This window comes from Sus scrofa, chromosome 6, assembly GCF_054392235.1.
Source record: "Sus scrofa isolate SSC_HxYL_T2T_F1_AM1 chromosome 6, Sscrofa_HxYL_maternal_Yorkshire_Landrace_v2.0, whole genome shotgun sequence".
Taxonomy (NCBI): Eukaryota; Metazoa; Chordata; class Mammalia; order Artiodactyla; family Suidae; genus Sus; species Sus scrofa.
The window spans coordinates 31,070,673-31,093,619 of NC_139388.1; the positions used below are offsets into that span (position 1 = coordinate 31,070,673).

Below are 22,947 nucleotides of genomic sequence, written 5' to 3' on the forward strand. Positions count from 1 at the left end.
CCAGCTTCTTCCTACTGCCTCTGGACTCCTTGTGAGAAGGAGCCGTGAATTCCCAGTGAGCCACTGAGGTGCTGACCTGGGCCGTGATGCTGCACAGATGCAGAGAGGCCCTGGCACTGCCGACTCTTTGGACTCCCTGTCCTGGAAACAAGAGTTGTCCCTACTGTCAAGGACACTATCAGTTGAACAGTTTTTACTTGGAGCTAAATACCTCCTAACTTACAGATGGAAACTCAGAGGAGCTTTGTGAGCTTTGCGCAAGGGAAAGTGCTTACCATTTACAGCTAAAGTAATGACTACCCCCAAACTCAATGCATGGAACGCCTCCATAACCATAATGGCAGCCATCACCTGCTTCTTGAGGAACAAGGCCAGGAGCATGTCTGTGCTTGGGCTGAAGTCTGTGGATCAAAGGCCTCAAGGCAGGAAGGATCTAGGCTCTCTTCTACCTGAACTGTTTTTCCAACAATTTATTCAAAGGTAACATCTTCGGAATGTCCTGGAATAGCATATTAGGCCCAACCTCCTACTGGAGTGTCCTTCATCTCTGGGCCTGGACCACAATGCCCATGTCCACCGAGAGGAGCTAGAGGGCCAGTGTGACACCCCCACCCCCAACCCTGCCATCAACAAGGAAACACCCTAGTGTGTTCTCAGCACTTGACTCACTAAGGCAGGGAATGGCTCAGCATGTTAGCAAGAGTCAGAAAAACATTTAGTTAGCCGTTGGTAAACTCCAACACTCAGTGGAGAAGAACCGTCATCTTCTCATCAGCACCTCTTCATTAATGCCAGTCATGCAAGACGTCCAAGCCTGCTCCGGCTTTCCTGATTCTCTCAGATAGCCAGTGGACAGCAGGACGGAACCCAGGCAAAGGCAAGACTCCTCGCGCAAGTTTTCCAGGCCCCTGACATACATCTTTACTCGGCACAGGCCTGCCTCCCTCCTACCCTTTGTTGTAAGGCCTAATCAACCTTTAGAGTAGTTGTCATTTTGCTTCAAGGCAGGTGATGCTAATAACATCTAAGCTTTCCCAAGCACTTACTGTGTGCCAGACCCTGCTCTAAGAGCTCACACTTATTAGTCATTTAATCCTCAAAACGACCCAGTGAGGGTATGCTGTTATCACTGCACTTTCAGGAGATTAAAAAACCGTATCTACTGAAACACCTGCCGTCCTTGCCAGTGCCCAGGGAGAAGGGGGGGCAGGGACCAGGACTTGCCCACCACTGCAGGAACGCCTACACAGATGAATGAATGGGTGAGCGGAGGCGGCTGCTCCAGCTGTCCCTGCTCTGGATGGTGAGGAGTTGTAGAAGGCATGACAAGAAATGCTGCTGCCCAGAGGAAGCCTCTGCCTGGCCTTAGGTTTGGGCCTTATCTGTCACCCTCCCCAGCCCCCATCGGACCTGACAGTCACTGCTGAGATTTCTCCAGGCCCTAGGAACTCTGACCAGCAGACCAGAAAGCATCCTTGTTTTTGTCTGTTTCAGAATTTGTGCAAACCACAGGGTGAATGCACCACAATATTTCCCTGATTAAAAAGCAGATAATGTTCAGAGCTCCGCCAGGTGACTTAAATGTCAAGATTTATTTTACCAGAGAAGATCCAATGACATTTCTGGGATCTAAGTGTGAAATCTGATTCTGCTTCCCCAAAGAGGGCCATTAACTTGGGTGTGGGGGCCTTCTAATGAAGCCCCTTGGTGGAACCTTGGAGCGCTGGGCAGTAACTTCAGCACCAGCCCTGATCTTTAGTCCCGCCTGGGTCACTCTCCCTGGGCCACCCATTAAGTGCTGTGCTTGTCAGGCACGATCCTAAACCCTTCACATGTATGACCTCATGTAATCTTCCAGCAGATGAATAGAGATGGTATTAGGATTATGCCCATTTTACAGCCAGGGACATCGAGGGTTAAAGAAGTTAAATAATCTACCCAGGGCCATAGAGCAGGTGGTAGACCTGGGATTTGAATACAGTACCCAATACTTCTTGTGTCAGGCACTATACTAGATGGATTAGATCTATATTCTGTCCTCAGAGAGCTTATAATTTAGTGAGAGAAGCAGGCACAGTGAGAAAGTGAAAATGAGAGTATTTTCAACTGAAAAAACTCATACAATTTCAAGGCATTACTTCTTCCCTATTGTTCCATTACAGAGTACTTTACATATGCAAGTATAGGTGTATATGCATATAAATTATACACACACACACACACACACACACACACACGTGTGTGTGATAAAATTTATAACATGGGATTGTTCACTGACTTTCCCCATCCCCCTGCTGGTCCAAGTGAACCTCCTAATCCTGTAAATGTTCTTTTTCTCCCAGACTTTCTTTCAGTGTCTGAGATTAGGCCAGTTCTGCCAGACTAGTTTCTCTGCTTTTGTGATACAGATGCAGGTCCTGAGCTAAAGAGGGAGGAAGGAGGAGGGGCAGGGACTCCACTCAAAGGTTAAGACAATTAACACGATAATGAGCTGGGGGTGAGGAGGGAGGGAAGGTTGGAGGGAGACCCTTAGAGGGAGGGGGCGAAGGAAGGTGGCAGTGAAGACAAGCGAGAGGGGAAGAAGAAAAAAGAGAGAAACTGAGGACCAGCTGGAGAAAGGGAGAGAGGGAGAGGAGGGGCAGAGAGCAGGAGAGGGAACGAGAAGGCAGGAGAGAAAATGTGGGAGAGCGGCAAGGAGGAGAAAGGACAGGAGAGGAAAGGCCTGGCAGGCTGGGAGAAGACAGACCACCTCTGGGGAACCTGAGGGAAAAAGCAACTCAAGAGAGTGGGGCTGGGACAGACAGAGGGAGACAGAAAAGGACATAGGAGAAAACTGGTGGGAATTGCTCTTTGAGTCCCAGACCCAGAAGAAAGAATGGGAGTCTTCTGAAGATTCGTCTTGTCCCATGGTACTGTGCCTGTTTAAAGGCGACTCTGATCTGGACCTGAGTCACACGGATTATAGCTTCCTCAGGGTTATATATCTACACTATATATGCATATTATTTTGTGCTGAGTGACTTTGGGTAAGTCACTTCACCTCTCTGCCTCGTTTCTTTTTTTTTTTTTTTTTTTTTTCATTTATAAAATGAGACTAACAATAGCACCCACTGCACAGGTAGTTGTTAGGATTAAATGATTTAATTAGTGTAAATGGTTTAATACAAGCCCTGGAATCGAAAGTGACTATTATCATCACCCCTTGGAGCTTCGGTTCCCTGAGTCCATCAACTTGCTGATCCCACCTGGAGGCCCATCAGGTTGAAACCACCTTTAGCCCAGCCTAGATAGAACACCTCCTGATTTTCTGCCAGAGGTTTCACACCATTCCTGGACACTAGAGTCCCAGCTTCCTAATCCTTATCCTTTCGCCCCAGTTAATTAATCACTAGGCCCCTTTCCTTCATCATCACACATGGCTTTGCGGGGGTCCGTGCATGCAGCTGCCCAGACACCAAATCCACACTAGCCCACTCCCAGGAAACACCTTCTCCAGCTGCCCTGTCACTTTGGCCTAAGGTGAAATAGCACAGGGGGTGTCCCAGGGCCTGGAGGACTTTACCAGCGAGGTGCGTGTACTTGACAAGCTTGTGCTGCCCTGGTGACAGGTCAGGAGCCTGCCATGTTGCTACTTGTCAGAACAGGACTGGGCTCCAGCTCAGTGGTACTGCCATGGAGTCCCTGCTCTGCTCTCGATCTCCCTTCCTACTGGATCCTTTCCCAACTTCCCACTATTTCTGGCTGTCTCTGCCAGGAATCCCACATAAGAGAAAGAGCCACAGAGGCCAAGGGGCCCCACAGTATAGTCCTTAATATATAATATATCATGTTACTAATAACTCCCGAGCAATCATCTCTCTATGCAGGATAATAAAACGGAAAAGAAAATCCCTCCATTTGAAAATGACTGTTTTCCAAAACTGAAGGAGAAAAGTATTCCAAAGTCACACTGACTATTGTGGGTTATCATCAGGGCAGGAGGTTTTGGGGAAGGAAGAGTTGGTTGGGAAGTGGGCATGGCAGTGCCCCACTCTTGAAAGATCTCAGGGGCCATGGTGTGTGTGCTTGTGTGTGTAGGGTGTATGCTATGGACACATGAGCCTTTTGCATTGTCTGCTGTCTGGTTAACTGAGATTCAGGCACCATACTCTTTCTTCGGCCAAAAGGGATACACAGAGACCAAAGGCCTATCGCCTGTCTTACGTCTGAAGATCAGACCTGGCATTTCTTGCTCTGGGTTTTAATGCTCAAGGTGATTTAAGTGGGTTAATACTTAGCACAGTGCCTGACAGCTAGTAGGTGTTCAATATAAGAAAGCTAGTTGTATTACCGCTGTGGTCATTATTATGAAAATGAAGGAGGCCCTGTAACTCCTCTGGCTACTCCTAACCAGCCTTGGCTGCTTCTGATGATCTGAGCTGCTATCTGCTGACTGGTTTCTCCAGCCTCCATGACTAGTGTGCTGGTTCGCGTATCCCTGGCACCCAGCACATGGCACCCTCAGTGGACATTTAGTGGAAATAAAACTGAAGGGCTCATGGTGCCCTTCATTCCAGGGGCCTTGGCTCTATAAGCAAAACCAAAGCCAGTGTCCAGGGAGAAGTGCTTCCTCTGCAGAACTGGCTACTGGACTCAGCCTTGCAGAGGAGCCGCGCCCGGCTCTCCCATTGCAGCCTGGCCTGGACACACTCTTAGTCACCCAATTCCCCTGCTCTGGAGAAGCCAATGCCTGAGCTGGAAGGACTCTGACCCATGGAATTAGGATTTTGTGCCTAAAATAGTGAATTTTACATCTATCTTTCACAGATGATTTATCAGACCCAGAGGGGTGAGGATAGTTTTCCTCAGTGAGGGAGTTGATTTTTAGCAAAGAAAGGATGTGTGTGTGTGTGTGTGTGTGTGTGTGTGTGTGTATACGACACACAACCAAACCACACAGTAATCAGAGGTTAATGCTCTCTTTCCAGGGGCTCCAATGAGGGACGTAGGCCTTGAAGGCCTCCACCTGCTCCCCTTCTCCAAGCTCTGGGTCACAGGGAGAGGAAGGGTGGGGTTCAGAATCCCACCAGGAGACAAAGAGTCACGTCTGGATAGAAATCTTTGAGGCTGTTTTCCCTCCCTGCACTCTTTCATTTAGCTTTGCTAGTGTAGTTGTGTAAGGTTCAGTCTCACAGTTTATGCAAATGTTTGCGAATAAGAGGCTTTTTATAACTTATTTCTTTCACTACTTATCAGCTACCTGGAAACAACTGAAAACCAGTCCCTGTTCTAGGATATCGACCTCCTACAGGAAGGAGAGCCCCCGAGACCCTGAGACTCACCTCTGGAGAGACAGAAAACACGTCCCTTGGCATAAAGGTGGGAAGAGAGTTGATTCAAACGGCTGCCCCCACCCGCCACAAGGTAAGGAAAGCTTTCCTAAGGAGGGGAGATGAGGCCAAGTGGGGCTTGTCTAAGAAGTATTTTTTCTGTTCAATCACTGTCCAAGGGCATGTTCAAAGTCCCAGAGAGTCCCAGTTTAGGGCAATCACCAATACTTCCTCATTTGAAAAATACACCCTGGAATTCTGTGGCTACTATCTCTGCTGGCGACTTTGCTGCAGAGGTTTGCCCATCACCGGAGCCCGTGTTTGATAGTATTTGCCAGGCTGGCTGGTACAAGGACTTAGGCTGGTGACCCAGCACAGTCTCGTTCTGTTCTAGCATCGGCAGCCCAGCCTTATGAGGAAGATACAGTGGGTAACGGCCAGGCCCTCTCCTGGCTAGGCCCATGTGTGCAGTGGCTTACCTTTCTCTCCTTGTCACCATATTCGATGCCCAAAGTGTCCATGGCCCGGACGATGGCTGCCAGGGACTGGATGGTGTTGCTGTAGACAACAGGCTTATACTGTTTCACGTCTTCTCCAGAGAAGCCATCTTCATGGATGATCCTAGAGAAAAACCACACATCGCACATTTGAGGAGGGTTGCTGTCCTGACCCCGGCACAAAGAGCACCAGGCATGTGAGGCACCCCCCTTTTCCCCCACCCTACCCCCACTCCCTGCCAACCTCCTGACTTAGCTTGCTGAGGGCTAGGTCCAATTTGGAAGAATTATTGAGCTGTTACAATAATACCACAAACTCTGAAAGAAAAATCTGCCTGAATGACTGAAAATTAAACTGAAAAACAGAATAGTGGAAAAAAGTAATGCAGTCTTTTTTTTTTTTAATTTTTTAATTTTTTTTTTGTCTTTTTGCTATTTCTTGGGCTGCTCCTGCGGCATATGGAGGTTCCCAGGCTAGGGGTCCAATCGGAGCTGTAGCCACCGGCCTACGCCAGAGCCACAGCAACGCGGGATCCGAGTCGTGTCTGCAACCTACACCACAGCTCACGGCAACGCCGGATCCTTAACCCACTGAGCAAGGGCAGGGATCGAACCCGCAACCTCATGGTTCCTAGTCGGATTCGTTAACCACTGCGCCACGACGGGAACTCCAGTAATGCAGTCTTTATTCATCCCCTAGGTACAGTGAAAGAAAGATCAGTCAAGGTGTTGATAGTACTTAAAAGCACTTAGAACACACACCAAGCACTCAATAAATGTTCGCTATTTGTCTACCTAAGCAAAGCTCAGGGTCTTAACTTAAATATCCACTCAGGAATATACCGCCGAAGACCCTTGGAAGAAGCTGGCAAATCACGATGCATTTTTCCTTCACAGAAAACTCACACTGCTTTTACTGACGGTAAGCGCACTTGAAATGAACTACCTTCATCTTTGACAAGAGAAAAGCCAACAGAAGGAATGTGCCCACTCTCCATGCCCTGCTGGGATTTGACCATTGTGTCACCCTTATTCTTATGGCTCTGAACACGATACGAAGCACATGAAGGTGACACTGCAGTTCTCAGAGACCACGTGACACTCCCTGTCCTCTGGTTCTCAGGTTCCTCTGGGGTCAAGGCTGAGGCTGGGCTTGCCCTAAGGACCTTGCTCCCTGCAGATGCTGGTTGCTCAAGGAATATTCACTGTCAATAAGGGCCAAGTGGGGGAGAGAGAACTAGAAAGGGGGTAAAACCAAGACTTTGCCAGAATCCTCTTACGGTGGAGGTAATTAAGAGAGGACAAACAGATTTCAAGACTAATATCCAACATGCATCATATCCCAGTAAACGGTGTAAACTCTCCTGTGGTCAGGCTTTCCGGCCCATGACCACTACCTGCCACATGCACATCTTCCTTTCCGTCTCCACAGCCCCTTTCAGGCCTTCCTCACAAGAGAAAACTGCTAACAAGTCTTTGTGTAAAGAATTTTACTGAGATGTAATTCACACACATGCAAGCCACCTACTGAAAGCACATGATTCAATATTTCTTAGTATAGTCACAAGGTTGGACAGGGATCACCACAGTCTAATTTTAGAACAGTTTCCTCCCCCAAGGAAATCCTGTACCCTTAGCAGTCACTGTCCACCCCCCACCAAACCCCAGCAATAAATGACCACTCATCTGATCTGCCTGTTGCTTTTATAAATTTGCCTGTTCTGGACATTTCGTACACACGGAATGGTACAAGATGTGTTTTTTTGTGACTAGTTTCATTCACTTGGCATGTTCATCCATGTCCACCTGTGCTGTAGCATGCATCAGTACTCTCTTTTTGTTGCCAAATTATATTCCACTTATGGATAGGCCATGTTTTACTTATCCACTCATCAACTGACAGACACTAATGATTCCTGTTATAAAATGTGACTTGGTGCTGGGTTGTGAGTCTTTATCCTAAGTTTCTCTAAGAAGTAGATCAAAATGACTATATTGCCTTTTCATTGACTTTGATTAGCTCTAAATCCATTTTCAAATACCCTTCTTGAGGGTGTGTACACCTGGTCTGGCTCGCTGGTGCAACAACCCAGAGAGATCTCAAAGGGCATTCTTAGCTCCCAAAGTAAACAACTAGAAAGACGAACAAAGCACATGCAACAAGTGGTTTCAGACACTGGAGAATAGGCAGCACAGGATTGTGATCCCAGACAGAAGGGAAGCAGGCGTGGTGAGTCCTATGACTGCCTTGGCTTCTTGCCTGGCCCTGTTTCCCAAACCTTACTGTGGGGAGGGAGGACCCAAGCAGAGCACAGAGGTCTTACTGTACTGATGGGGTCAAGATAAAGGTTCAGGAAGGCTGAGGTGGCTGGGATTTGAGGGGCAGAATACCAGAGAGAAAAGTGCAGAGAAGGAGTGCTCCAGGTGTCAGAACAGGGGTCTCTTTGAGCCTCTGGCTGAACAGAGGGAGACTCTACAGGCTCGATAAGAAACAAGGATAAGGAGGCTTACAAGATGAACACCTCCATGCAAAGCTGGGAGACAAGTGAGTTCCAGTTCCAATAAGCCAGAACGGAGGGCTGAGCACCTAAGGCAGAGACCCCAGAAGGCTCATGCCATGGCAGCAGGGCCAAATGGTCCCTAGAGCAAAGGCTATTTTAAGACATTCCCTGACAAAACTTAAAAATTGGCTTCAAAAAACCCAAACAGACCCACAAGTAACTTAATTGCCTGATGGCAAGAAATCTAATACTCTTCAAATGAGGACAGCAAAATCCAGACCCTTAACAATATAAAATACCCAGCATCCAATGAAAAAATTTCCAGATATGCAAAGGAGGAAGAAAGTATGACCCATTAGCAGGAGAAAAATCAGTCAACAAAGCAGGCTCAGATGTGACAGAGATGATGGAATTAACAAATAAGACCTCAAAAACAGGAGTTCCCATTGTGGTGCAGTGGAAACAAATCTGACTAGTAACCACAAGGTTGTGGGTTTGATCCCTGCCTTTGCTCAGTGGGTTAAGGATCCGGAGTTGCCAAGAGCTGTGGTATAGGTTGTAGGCTCAGCGTGGATCTGGCATTGCTGTGGCTATGGCGTAGGCTAGTGGCTACAGCTCTGATTCAACCCCTAGCCTGGGAACCTCCATATGCCGTGGGTGTGGCCCTAAAAAGAAAAAAAAAAAAAACCCTCAAAAACATCTATATAAAATAGTTTCAAGAAATCTAAGGAAAAGATGAATATAATGAGTAATGAAATGGAAGATTAAAAAAAGAACAAAATGGAGTATCTTAGAGATGAAAATACAGTATCTGAGATAAAAATTTCACTGGAGAGATTAACAGATTAGATGCACAAAAGATCAGTGAATTTGAAGACACAGCAATAGAATCTATCCAAACTGAAGCAAAGAGAGGAAAAAGGCTTAAAAATGTATTGTGATATTTATAACATATGTAGAAGCAAAATTTATGCAATAATATCACAAAGGATGGGAGGGGTAAAATGGAAATATACTCTTGAAAAATTTGAAGTAGCATAATATTACTTGAGAGTAAAGCATGATAAGTTAAGACACATACTGCAAACTCTAAACCTCCACTAAAAAGCCTTCAGGAACAGCCTCCCCTCAGAGGGTGGGACCTCTGGATGACTCAAGAGGTGCAGCCTGGATTTGTGGGTCTCATGATACAGTCTCACAGCCTGCAGTGCAATGAGTCTGACCAAGCTTTGTTTTGGACCAGCAGGCCTTGCCATTCTCCTGAGAATATGCTCTGGACCCTTGGCTGCCTACAGAATCTCCTCCACTAGGGGATGGGACTATCATTTTTCAGACCCATCAGATGGATCAATCTTTACACCACCTATCAAGATAGGATGGGTAGGTTTTTATTACACCCTTTCACAAGAGAGGTGATTGAGACTAAGTAACTGGCCTTTTGGCCATCAGGTGAGTGTCACACGCAGGAACAGAACCCACGTCTCCCAGGGCAGAGTCCTTTTGGCCACACCTCAATCTTTGGGCTGGACTAGGCAGAATACTGCCCACAAGGTCTCATTGGTACCTGGCATGGCCCAAGATAAAGAAGCTTCATTTCTTTTGCCTCAAAATGATGCAATTTGGGCAAAAATTGCTCAAATTGGAGTTCCCGTTTCGGCTCAGCGGAAAGGAATCTGACTAGTACCCATGAGGATACAGGTTCGATCCCTGGCCTAACTCAGTGGGTTAAGGATCCAGTGTTGCTGTAAGCTGTAGTATAGGTCGCAGACGCAGCTAAGATCTGGCGTGGCTATGGCTGTGGTGTAGGCCAGTGGCTACAGTTTCAATTCGACCCCAAGCCTAGGAACCTCCATATGCCTTGGGTACAGCTTTAAAAAGACCAAAAAAAAAAAAATTGCTCAAATTATGATTATTAGTTATGTAACTTGTTCAAATTGGCTTATATTAGCTTAACACTGGGCTTCTTGTTTCAGGGTGGAATTTTCTATCTTTCCTCCCCCCACTGACTACAAAGTAGTAAGTATTCAACCCTGGAAAAGTTGCCCCACGCAGAACAGCACCAGAAGGAAATAATATTCATAACTGCTCAGAGAAAACTGCTCAATTTTTTAATGTAAGTCCTTCAGTATTTCTCTTGTCTTTTCTAGTGCTGCACCCGTGGCATATGAAGGTTCCCAGGCTACAGGTCTAACTGGAGCTGTAGCCGCCGGCCTACGCTACGCCCACAGCAACTCGGGATCTGAGCCTCATCTACGACCTACACCACAGCTCACGGCAATGCCGGATTCTTAACCCACTGACCGAGGCCAGGAATCGAACCAGCAATGTCATGGTTCCTAGTCGGATTCGTTAACCATGTGCCACGACAGGAACTCCAGTCCTTCAGTATTTATTTCATGCCACATTTTTCTCCTTACCCCTTGCCCCAGCATTGTTTTGACTCATGTATCCTTAAAAGCATCATTGCAGGACCCTTTATTTTTTATTTCCCATTTCATTCCAGAGAAGGAAAGGAGCAGCGATTAGAGCTTAGGAGTCAAATAGGCGTAAGCGGCTATGTCATTAATGAGCTGTGTGTTCCTGGTAAAGGATTTAACATCCCAGGGCTTGGTTTCCTCAACTGCAAGGAGTAGCTGTGAGGGATATATATAAAGTGCCTATGATGTAGTCAAGTGTATAATAAATGGTAGCTGTCAGTAATAGTATCCGCATTCTAAAATCAAAGCCTCCCAAATAGAATTTCCTTCACTGGTGGTATAAAAGAAGTAACATCATGACAACAGCTAATGTTTGAGGGCTTACTTTCTGGGCTAAGTGCTTTTCAGGTGCCATCTCATCTAATCTTCAAAATAGTCCTAGGAGATAATAATTATCTCCTTTTTACAGATAAGGAAACTGAGGCCCAGAGAGGTTAACCCAGTTACCTGAGGTCACAAGGCTAGTTAAGTGTGAAGGTGGCATTCGAGGCCCTGCTTGTGACTACCAGGTGAATGCTGAGGGGCAGGGCTGCTTCTTCTCCCCAGGATTCCTATATGCAGGTTCCCAGAGAATCCAGAGATTTCACATACAAACTGAGCATCATAATACCTCCTACAATATGGGCCATAGGAGTATGGGGGAAGGAAACGAAGTGTCCAGCTAGTGATTGGAGAGGCAGCCCTCTCTCTGGTCTCTTGTGACAGACAGCCCAGGTCTGAGCCCTGGAGGAGACCAGGCTGAGATCCGGAAAGCAGAAGTGAGGCTGCCTGGGACACCTTAATAGTGGTCAGTGGCACCTGGCATCTCACTCTGCAGTAGCCCCAAACAAATGAGCTTCATCTACATAGTAAAGTGACAGAGTACAGAATCAGCTCCCAGAGGCATCATCTGAGCAACTGGATCCAGCTGCTCCTGAAGCTAATGCTATCCTATACTTTTGAGTGATATGAGTCAAATAACTCCATCTTATTTTTACATAAGCTAATTTGATTTGAGTTTCTGTCACTTACAAATGGAGTCATGATTAAAATATGTTTCATACTTTGGAAGACTATTTTGTTTATTAACTTTCTGTCTTTACCCCCAGCCTGTTGGCCCCTGGAGGTCAGGTGCCATATCTCGTCCATCTCAGTTCCCCCTTTGTATCAACTGGCACAGGGCTAGGTTCTCAATAGTAGGCAGAGCAAGTGGGACAGAACTACATGAGCCAGGGTTACACTGAGGCACAAGATCCACCCCTCTCCAAGAAGCTCGCTAAAGGAGGCAGACATGCGTGTGTCTGCGTGGGAACCTACCAGATTTCTTATGTCTTCAGAGCCAGGGTGGAAAAGGGAAGCCAAGCTAGATGCTGCATTGGTACCCACCCCAGACTCAGGGACTCAAAGGAGTGTTCCAAGCTACTACACCAGAAGACACCTGGGGAGTAAGCAAGGGCTGACTCTGCAGCCCTGAGAGTTTGACTTTGGATAGGAGCTACCAGCTGGATTCTGAAAGCCTGGCAACGCGACTGAGGGAGGAGATCCCAAGTGGAAATGGGGAGAGAAAGGGAGGGTGGCAGCCAAGCCCACCTGAGCAGGTCTGAGTTTCCGGGAGGAGGTGACCAAGGAGGGACCCCTGGCCTCCCCTACCCCAGCTCCTCTCTCTGCTGCAGGGGACCCTGCAGGCAGCAGGGTCTGCATTTGTGCTCTGCTTCCCCCTCTCAGTGCAGGACTGCATGCAGCGGCAGTGAGACTTCCCAGGCATGGTGGCCTTATATGGTCATAGAATCACAGGCTTAGGAGCTGGAAGGGACCTTGGAGGATCATCGGTCCAGCAGCCACCCTCCCTCTCTGAAGCACAGATGCTTCCGACACTGTGACAAATGCACTGACACACACAAGTTTACCTCACATTTCTGGAGGTTCACAAACTCAGGCTCTAAGCTGCTGGAACACATGATTTCTCACTCCATGTCCATGGTGGATTAGGTGCCCCTCCTCTGCTTCCTTTTTTATAAGCGCCCTTTCCCCTGCACTGAAAAAAGACTGCCTCTCTATCTTCCACCCTTTAGAGTTCAGATTAAGGGGGGGCTTTTGGAGCTGTGTGACTGGGCAATTTCCTTAAATGCTTGGTGTTTCAGTTTCCTCAACTTTCCATGGACACAGACCTGATAATTAACAGTAACTGTCCTCACTGAGTATGTACTGGGCACGTAAAGAAGAGAGCCCAGCACAGGAAACCCTCCATCAGTTTAGTTGTTATTATGACTGTTACTGTATTGGGTGAGTGGGGCAGGGGGAGAAGGTACAGGGTGCTGGTGTCCTGTGTCTGTCCTCTTGAGGACAAGAAGTGATTCGGGGCCATGGGGACACCACGGGAGGTCCTCTGCCTCCCTGGAGGAGGCAGTTGGCTCACAGCCACAACAAGGAAGATGGGGCAGGGAGAAGGGGCACTGTTCAGACTGGAGCAGAGAATGGCTCATGAACATCCTAATGAGCATCACAGGAACAGCAGTGGGTTAAAAGCTCTTAATGAGGTTATCAAATATGTTTCTGATCATATGCAGGCTGCCTGGGTTAGGGTCAGTGACAACAGTTTCCAATTGTCAGGGAGACCTGATCAGCAATGGGGCTCTGGCCCTGGAGCCACAGCCCTCGCCAGTGGAGAGCGGAAAAGGCCATCCTAGCTTCAGAGAACACATTCTAATCAAAGAGGGAACAGTGAGATCCCAGTGAGTTAGTTAATGACACACACACAGCAGTTAGAGGTCCCCGAGAACCTAACCTGGACAGGAATGTAAAATGAAAACACCAGTCAGAGTGCAATGTGTGCCTCACACAGCCATTTGTATAAAACTGCCTTTGTGTGTGATGGTGCTGGTAAGAGGAGGGAGTGTGGAAGGAAAAGGTGGGGGACAGAAAAGATGATACGGTAGGATGCTTAAGAAAATATCATCAAAGAGTTCCTGTCGTGGCTCAGTGGTTAACAAATCTGACTAGGAACTACGAGGTTGCAGGTTTGATCCCTGACCTTGTTCAGTGGGTTAGGGATCCGGCGCTGCCATGAGCTGTGGTGTAGGTCGCAGATGTGGCTCAGATCTCACGCTGCTGTGGCTGTGGCGTAGGCCACTAGGCAACAGCTCTGATTAGACCCTAGCCTGGGAACCTCCATATGCCGAGGGAAGTGGCCCTAGAAAAGACAGAAAGACAAAAAAGAAAAGAAAAGAAAATATCACCAAGATCACTTTTGGGTGGTAGCATTCAGTAAATTTTCACTTTCTTCTTAACATGTTTATTTTGTTTCGTTGAAAGAAATATGTATTTATAGTTTGAAAGAACAACAAATCATGTTCAATGGGAGACAGACACCAACATTTAACAGGGGGACCATTTTGACCAGGAGAAAAGAACTGAGTAACAAGTGGTAAAGTCATCAATCAACAGGAATTTCCTGGCACGTTTCACTTGGGTTCAGCCTGGTGTAAGATCCTAAGACTTCAAAGCCTGTGAGGCCTGGTCCCTGCCTTCCCAGGGCTCTCATTCCAGGTGATAAAGCTGGTGCTGAGCAACATGAGAGTTAACATTATAACATAGCATCTGCCAAGGGCCAGTGAAGGGTATGCATGTCAGACATGCTGGCTGCCACCCAACAGTCATTCCCTTCTCACCATGGCGAGTTTCCTTCCCTGTCTCCCTTGCTGCTAAGAGTGACCATGTGATCCAGTTCAAGCAAGAAATGGAGCTGGCTAGAAACGCCTCAGAAAAAGCACTTCTTGTTTCTTGTTCCAATGAGAGGTCTTTGAGAACGGCTTTCTTGTCTCCCTATTTCTCTTTTTCCCACCCCACCCCCCAACGCCCCAGTCCCTGGCTGTCCCTCCACCAGATGTTCCCTGGTGGTTGTGTGAGGAAGTAATTAGTGGAGACATGGCAGCTATGTTGTGACCATGAGGTTAATGCCACCACCCTGAGGATGGCAGATGAAAGAGGTATAGGGTGCTTCCTAGTGACACTGTGGAATAGCCACATCAACCCAGGACTGTCTGATGACAAAGGTCATCCTCCTACCATGATGCACCCTACTTGAGCAGGTATTTGTGACTTAAGAGAAGCAGACTCGACTATAGTCACATGGTTAGTTTGGGGCAGAGCAGGGACAAAATTCCAGAGGCCTTTCCATCATGTCATAGGCCTCTCATTTACCTTAGTGCACCCTGAGGTAGGGGAGGTGATGGGTGATACCAGGTTAGAAAAATATCAACTGCAGAACAGAAAGATCTCCCCCGCCCCCAATCTGCTTTAAAAGCTCTAGTTTCCAATAATTTGGAGGGTTCTTAGAATATTCTGTAAGCTTCTTCATTCAGTCCCTAATTCACTTTTCATATGGGGGTGCCGACCATGTACCAGGCACCGTATCAAAGGCTGGAGATAAAAGAGTGAACCCAGAAACACAAGCCCTGCCCTCGGGGAGCTTGAGTGTGGAAGGCAAACAGCGAAGAAGTACTTTTACAAATGGTTATTCAAATTACTTCTACCCAAGAAGAAAAATACAACCAGAAAGAGCTACAGGAGAAGGACCTTTGGCAGGGGTGCAGGATGGGTGCAGGGCCCACCTTTTGGGAAGCAGCATTCAAGGTGGAGCGGGAAAGGGCCAGGGAGACAGGGAGGGAGACGGGACTCCACACAGCAGACAGCACAGGCATTTCATGGGCTGACAGGTGGGACTGCAAGCCAGAACCCAGTCAAGAGGGCTGCTCTGGGCCTGGTGTTGGTGCAGGTGCAGGTTTGATGTTCTCGCCTAAGGGAGGATTCCGTTGAGTCTCATGGACAAGTACAAACAGCAAGTTAGTTCAGTTGGGTAAGCATCGCAAATACCAGCCAGGCTCCAGGTACTGGCAGGAACAGCAGACCAGCTTGGGGCAGGCACAGCTGCAGAGGGGTGGCACCCAAGGATAGTGGGGTGGGCAGATGGGCCCTGCTGGAACCCTCTCCCCTGCTCCCCTTTGCAGCCCCATTGACTCTGCTCTTCTATTGATTCTTATTTGGGGAAGTCTTTTGCCCAGCGGGGTCTGACCTGGGGGAGAGACCCTGGCTCCTGATTTGGTTGATGCCACCAACATTCAAGATGAAGCGGGGCAGTCAACGGTGGTCCAGAGAGCAGTGTGTGGGCAGGGGCAGGGGGTGGGTGGGAGGTGGGCATTTCCAGGACCTACAGCAGTCCAAATTGCCTAGAGGATACCACTCATTCATTCAATTCATTCTACAAATGTATGCCAAGCACCCATTAGGAGCTGGATACACCCTGACTCTCCTGCTCACTGAGGATGTGGACGACAGGCAAGTTCTCAACCTTCCTCAGTCTGCAGCACTGAAGAATGTGTGGGGAGGGCCTGGCCCACAGCTGGGCTAAATAACTGCCAGTTGCTAGTACTATTTAATTTTTTTTTTTTTTAGGGCTGCACCCTCGGCATATGGAGATCCCCAGGTTAGGGGTCAAATTGGAGCTACAGCTGCTAGCCTACACCAGAGCCACAGCAACATGAGATCTGAGTCATGTCTGTGACCTACGCCACAGCTCATGGCAACACCAGATCCCCAACCCACTGAGTGAGGCCAGGGATCAAACCTAAAACCTCATGGTTCCTAGTTGGACTCATTTCCGCTGCGCCATGACAGGAACTCCTGCTAGTGTTATTTAAAAGTCATAGACTAATCAATGCCAAAGCAGGGCTAGACTACTAGCCTTGCCTCCCAGGCCACAGGTCCCTGGCCTTCCCCACTGCAGCAGTGCCTTGACCTAAATGAATGAGGGGTTGGGAGCCAGAAGGCATCCATGTTTTGGTTCAGAGATCAATGGCTGGGCAGAGGCATAATGTGTGTGCTTTACTAGGTAATGATGCTAGGTGCTTGATTCTGATTTCCCAGAGTCCCAGGAGAGCAGAGGCACTGAGACCTAGAGGCCCCTATGGGAGGCCTGAAGCTCGGCTCTTCTCTAGGCATCAAGGCTGTTTCCTCGACTGGTAGAGCTGGAGTCACCCTCAAGGTTACTGCCCCCCTTTCTACCCCCCTCGATGGCTTCCTCCTCCTCTCACCCACACAGCTGACCACTACGTGCCAGGTGCTACTCAGACAGCAGCCAGGAGGCAGTGGGGAAAGGGATAGACATAGCCCTGATTTCAAAGAATGCACAGTTGAGTAGGAGAAGACAAAAAATAAAGATGTAAAACAAATATTATAGAATGATAAGCACAAAAAGGGGATGTTTAGTTAGGAGCCAGGAATGGAGATGACTTGTGAAAGCTGAGTCCTGAATGATGAGACAGAATGGCTCTTGTACATATGTGAGGAAGAGCATTTCAGGGACAGAGCACAGCTTGTACAAAGGACCTGGGGCACCTTGTACATTAGAAGGACAGTGAGGAGGCAGGTGGGCTGGGATGGGGTAGGTAACCAGGAGGGTCGGGGGATGAGGTCAGAGAAGGCAGTGGGGAACTGATCTTATAGGGCTAATGTTCCCCTTCTATTTTTTTCTTAACACACATTAAAGTGTATTAAAATAAAAAGTGTTCAGGAGCACCCACTGTGGTGCAACGGGATTGGCGGTGTGTTGGAAGCACTGGGACGCAGGTTTGATCCCCAGCCCAGCACAGTGGGTTAAGGATCTGGTGTTGCTGCAGCTGCCATTAAGGTTGTGACTGTGGCTCAGATCTGATCCCTGACCTGGGAACTCATATGCCATGGGGTGGCCAAAATTGAAAGAAAAAGGAAAAAAAAAAAAAGAATGGTGTTTATCTGTGTACCACTCTGAACCATCTTGACTTCCAGTTATGCTCTAAGCATGGATCACTTTTAAATAGCAGCTTTCCCTCCTCTTTCCCTGTGAAAGGCCTATTTTTAGAACACTTATAGATTCCAACTCAAAGAGCTAAGGAAAAAAAAAAAGGAAAAAAAAAAATCAACCATCATCCTTCTGTGCTGGAGGGAAGCACCATCCACATGTTAGTCTAAGTCTCAGTCCCTTCACCTGGGAGTCCATACCTGTATTGTTTTTCTTGAGATGGAATCACACCATGTGGCTCGAGCCACCTAGGAGTTGTCCCTGGCTGCTTGATGTCCGATTATCTGCATGGGCCCTGAGTCATTCAACCAAACCCCTACCAGTGAATGTCTGGGGGGCTTGTGGATGGGAACTCTTTCCAGCTTCAACCATGAGTCTACTCCTCCTAATGAAGGCAGAAAGCTACACAACCTGCACAGAACAAGCTAGAGGGTGGACTTAAGATGAACACGTGAGCACAATTGGGATGTTTCAGCTATTTCAAAAGACACAAAAGGCTTGACCTGAGACCTAACTGTTTAATTGTGGGCTAAAGTTGTATGGTGTGAGAAAAATTATTTTAAAAATAATTAAGATTCCTTAGTAATTAATACTATAATTAAAACTTGATACTCTAATATTAGAATAATATAGTATAGGTGGGTATTTTAAAGGAATGGTATCAGGCAGACCAATCCCCCAGGAGAATGACTGGTACAAAACAAGGGGTATGTCCTATGGACAGTGACTTGCAGAAATCTGTTATAAAGATGCCATTTTTAATGAGGGGTAACTCGGGCCAGAAGCAAAGATGTCAGCTGCCAATTGTCACCAGACGGAGCCAGGGGCAAGGCCAGGACTTGTTGTGATGCCAGTACACAGCCTCCACTGCCATTATCTGGAAAAAAGTGTGGACCGTGCCCTTCACTAAGACTCCCAGGGCTGGGCCGGGCACCTGCCAGCTCCCCTTCCACAGCGCTTGGTGCTGGGGGCACTGCCTTTTAGAGCTCTCTTCCTTTTTCTCTTCTCCATAGCATGGGTGGTCTGAACCCTGGGACCCTGGCCTTGGATTAGAGACATCACACCTCAGACTTGGAGGCAGAAGACCTATGTTCTTATGCAGTGTGGCCACTAGCAAGCATTGCAGCCCCAGGTGAAGTGGGCAGGAAAAAGCCCCAGAGAGTGGGGGCCTCAGGCCAGTACCACCAGTCCTGGCCCAGGGCTCCACCCTGGGCTTAGAGGAAATCCTTCCATGCACTCTGGCAGCCTCCTGTGAGGGTCTCCTTTGCCTCCTGACCCACCCTCAGCTTCCAGCCCTGGCTCTTCCCACACCAGCGTTTTTAGAAAACACTGGCATTTCCTGTAGCAGCTTATACCCCAGTTTTGCCACTCAGGAGACGTGGGGTCTGGAATGAGTCACTGGGACTTCAGTTTATTTCCTACGAGTGTTGCCCTAGCCTCTTGGACAGGTCAGTGCCAACTTTGGGCCTGGGTTGTGGCAACTCCTTGTGCTCATCCTGCTTTACCCAGGCTAACCCAGCTCCGCAGTCTTGTGGGGATATAACAGACCACAGGACATGGGGGCAAACAAGCAAAGGGGCTCTTGGTGGACAAAAGATGGAGGAGCTCTGAAACAGAAACCTCAATTCCACTCCAACGTTGCCTCCTCAGACCGCTCTGGCTAAGGGAGGCCCCATCTTTCCCTGTCTACCTTGCCTTATTTTCCTTCGTAACAGCAGGTACCATCACTTGATACATACCTTTATTTACTTGTACACTATCTGTTCCCCCACAGACCAGTGAGCTCTGGAGGGTGGAGGCCCTGTCTGCCTCAATGACCACAGTGCCCTAAGCAGTGCTGGGCACACGGTGAAGGAGCCATAAATGCTGGCTGAAGAGCTGCATAAAACAGGTGATTGCTCAAGACCTCATCAGCTGAAAAACGGCTGTTCTCCCCATGACTCCCTTCTGTGGTGAGAGCTGACCTGTGGACCAGGAAAACACACATCCCTCCCAGACCCAGGCCACTTTGCACCCCTGGCTGCTGCCCCCATCTCCACCTCGGGTGCTGAACAGCCTTCCTCCTAAGAGCTCAGAATCTTTTTCTTAGTGATTAATCAGAACCACTCCCTCCCCAGCAAGGGTGCCCCCCACCCACCCAGCCCCACTCCTGCCTTTTAACCCTAACCTCCCAGTTCTCATAGGTTTTCTAAGAGTGAGGACATACGGACAACCTTATGTTGCCCACTCCATGTCATTTCCAGGAAAATCTGAAGCTGTTTTCTGAAATCCAACTGTTAAATTCATTGGTTGTGCTGCAAAGACACCTCAGAGAGCTTTATGGCTCCCAAGCCCGTTTTACAATGCCCTATGTAAAGACGTGAGCTTTCGTTAAACACTGTTAAAGCCTATGAGTGAGGCAAATTGGTTCAATGTTGATTTTACTGCCTAAATCTAAGTATCATTTCTGGTTTCCCATCTGCCTGATTAGGGCAGCTGCTAGATTGCCCTTTCTTCCTCCACTGACATAATGAAATAAAGTATTCTTATTAGTGTGTTATGTTTACTATATGGACAGTATTACACATCAGGGGGCAGTTGGCACAGCCTTTTGATTTTATTTTGTAGAGAAAGCACAAGTGAGGCTGAGGCTTTGCTCCTCTGGTTCAATGCTTGGGAAAAAACCGTTTTTGCCTTCCTGTCTCCTGTATGTTTGTTCATTATTTATGACCCCACTCACTAGCATCTGGATGCATTCTCATGAACCCCAGGAAAGAGAAGAAAGACCACTAGAGCCTGCTGTTGCCAGCAACAGCTCACAGATCAGTCACCAACCTGAGCACCTAAAATATCTCTCCTTCTGACCCCTGGCCAACAAGTCCAAAGGCTCTGTCCAAAAAGCAGCCCAAGTGGGGCTCTGGCAGTCTGTGGGAGGGCTCCTATCTGGGTTCTTCCTGGCTCCCTCCCCACTCACTGTGGGATGTAGCAGTGACTCACTGCAGAATACGCCTATGAGTGATGATGGGCTTTGTAAACGGCGAATGAGGGCTGTAGTGCTCTCTGCTGTTTTTTGCTTGCCCAGTTTCTAGTCTCCCTTCCTTTGGAGAAGCATCCTTCCTCCCACTTTGGCAGATCTCCCCATCCCTAGCCTAAGTTCCAGGGCTGAGCCCCTGAGCCACACCTGGCCAGTCAATGTAGCACACACCTGGATCCAGCCCTGACTGAAGCTATTAGACCCCTAGGCTACTCAGTTCCAAGAGCCAATGTGTTTCCTTTTGCACTTTAGTCACTCTGAGGCAGGTTTCTGTTCTTGGCAACCAGGAGTTTGATGATTGCAGATATACTGCACAGCCCTTGGGAGTTTGTTTGGAAGGATGGCAGCAGGACACTGGACAAGCCACTCAGAGTTGCTGATGTGAAAGAGGGTGCAGTTACTACCTAACTTCTGAGGGCTCTAAGACTGCAGGAAAGCCTCTGCTCCAACCACATTTTGCCCTGGCCAGGTCAAGCCAGAGATCAGTTTCCCTTACATGCATAATGGACCAGCAGCTCCCAAAGTGCTGTCTGCCGCTCCCCAAGTCCAGAAAACATCAGGAACTCACTCCCTTTGCTTCTCTTTTGGATTACAGACCCAGGCAGCCTGGAAAAGACTTTTCACAGGCTCTTGGTTTTCCCCTTCCTGTTCTTTTTAAATAGGGACTTGTTTTCTTTTCCCTTCTTAGTATGTGATCAGGCAGGAAGGACACCAAAACACCATTCCCAACCTGCAGAGACAAAGGGGCATGAAAAGAAAGGGCATGGTCCTTTGGTTCAGGCTGCTTGGCACGCACACAGAGGACAGCTTTGAGATTTGCCACAGACCCTCCCAAGCACCGCCCCAAATTTTGGACCATGTTAGGTGTTTGTTCTGAAACAAAGGCACAAACAAAAATGCCCTTCTCAGCTCCCTACTGAGGAGAGTTCAAGGCAAAAGGTAGAGGTCACCAAGACAAGGGCTCCTTGGGGAAATCGTATTTCTCATGCTGTCCAGGGAAATGCTTATGGGAAAGTCTGCCAAAAGAAAGGCTGAAACCACATTCCTCCCCAGAGTGACTCATGTCTCCCCTAAACCTAGTGGCAGTGGTCCGCTGCCGCACTAGCTTTTGCCGAAGAGGCCATGTCTGTACTCAGGCCCTCGAACCTCTCCAACTAGTTGTACCCTGTGAGCCATGTTCTGCTGGTTCCCACGTCACTGCTCTGCTGAGTCTTTGAAAGAAAGCGAGGGAGAATGCCAGGTGAAGGCATGTCTTGCCAAACTGAGAGAAATATAGTCACAGAAACATGAAGCAAAGCCCAGCCCAGCCAGCCTTCCTTCCCCGGCAGTGGACGTGGCCTAGAAAGGATGCCCGTCTCCAAGAGGTGGATTTAATAGCCCCGTCGTGGTCTCCTGGGTTTCCCACCCCAGACTTTCTCAGGCAGATGCAAGCTCCTCATTAATAACCACTATAGTATGGTCATAGCCCCCAAAACAGAGTCCACAAAAATCACTTTGCGGGCTTCCACATAAATTCTCCTCTCCAGGGATGCTGGGGTGGTGCAGTGTGTTCTGCTCTTGCAGCCAAAGGCATCCACTAGGTCTGCGGGTGGAGTGAGCCTGCTGAGAACCCAGCTGTGCTCTCTTGGCCTGTTTTTGCCGTGGCCAGGGTTGGCACATCATGGAACTGGGTCCCGGTTGATGGCTCTGCTGCTCATTTGTGAGGCTAACAGGAGGGTAAGTATTGCCTGGTACCTCATCATGATCTCCAAGCCCCTGCTGAGAAGGAGACCTGCTCCTGGTCCGGGGCTGGCAGCTGAAGGATTTTAAATTTGAATGAATCAAGCCTGAAACTGGCTCATATTGAAATCAAGCAGTCCTCGGAGGCACCTCTCAAGCTGGCATCCTGAGAATCTGTCCATTCTGTCAGGCTCCCATCATTAGGATTTCAGGTAAAGACAAAAGTAAAGTGCACCCTGCCTATTATCCAAGCTGCTCGAATGTACACTGCTCAGACACAGTGCGAGCATGGAGGGCGGGGTCCTAGGGAAGAATAAAGACAGCCAGCACCTGCTGACCCCCACAGGTTATGCTTCCCATTCTCCCAATGCCCCTGGGACCTCACCTCCCAGCCTCCAGCTCAGTCCCGCTATGTGAGTGTTAGTGTCCTAAAGACCAGGAAACTGGCTCACAGAGAGGTTAATGCACTTTCTCAAGGAGGGGCAACAAGAAAATGCCGGTATTCCCAAGAGCCCAAGCTTCTAAGTGCCCTATGGACAGCCTTCAGACCACAATTTCCAAGGAATACTGATGATCTCAAGCATATTCAAAGGAAGGAGACCAGGCTGATGAGGGGC

At 48.3% G+C, this 22,947-nt stretch overlaps 1 protein-coding gene across 5 annotated transcripts in view; it reads right to left on the minus strand.

Annotated features, from left to right (window-relative positions):
- The window catches only part of GNAO1 (G protein subunit alpha o1), a 175,834-nt gene that overhangs the window by 86,175 nt on the left and 66,712 nt on the right, over positions 1-22,947 (minus strand). For all 5 annotated transcript variants that reach the window (XM_021097095.2, XM_084960232.1, XM_084960234.1 and 2 more), the window contains one exon: positions 5,789-5,930. In XM_021097095.2, coding sequence (XP_020952754.1) covers positions 5,789-5,930 — 142 coding nt within the window. The remainder of the gene's footprint in view (positions 1-5,788; positions 5,931-22,947) is intronic.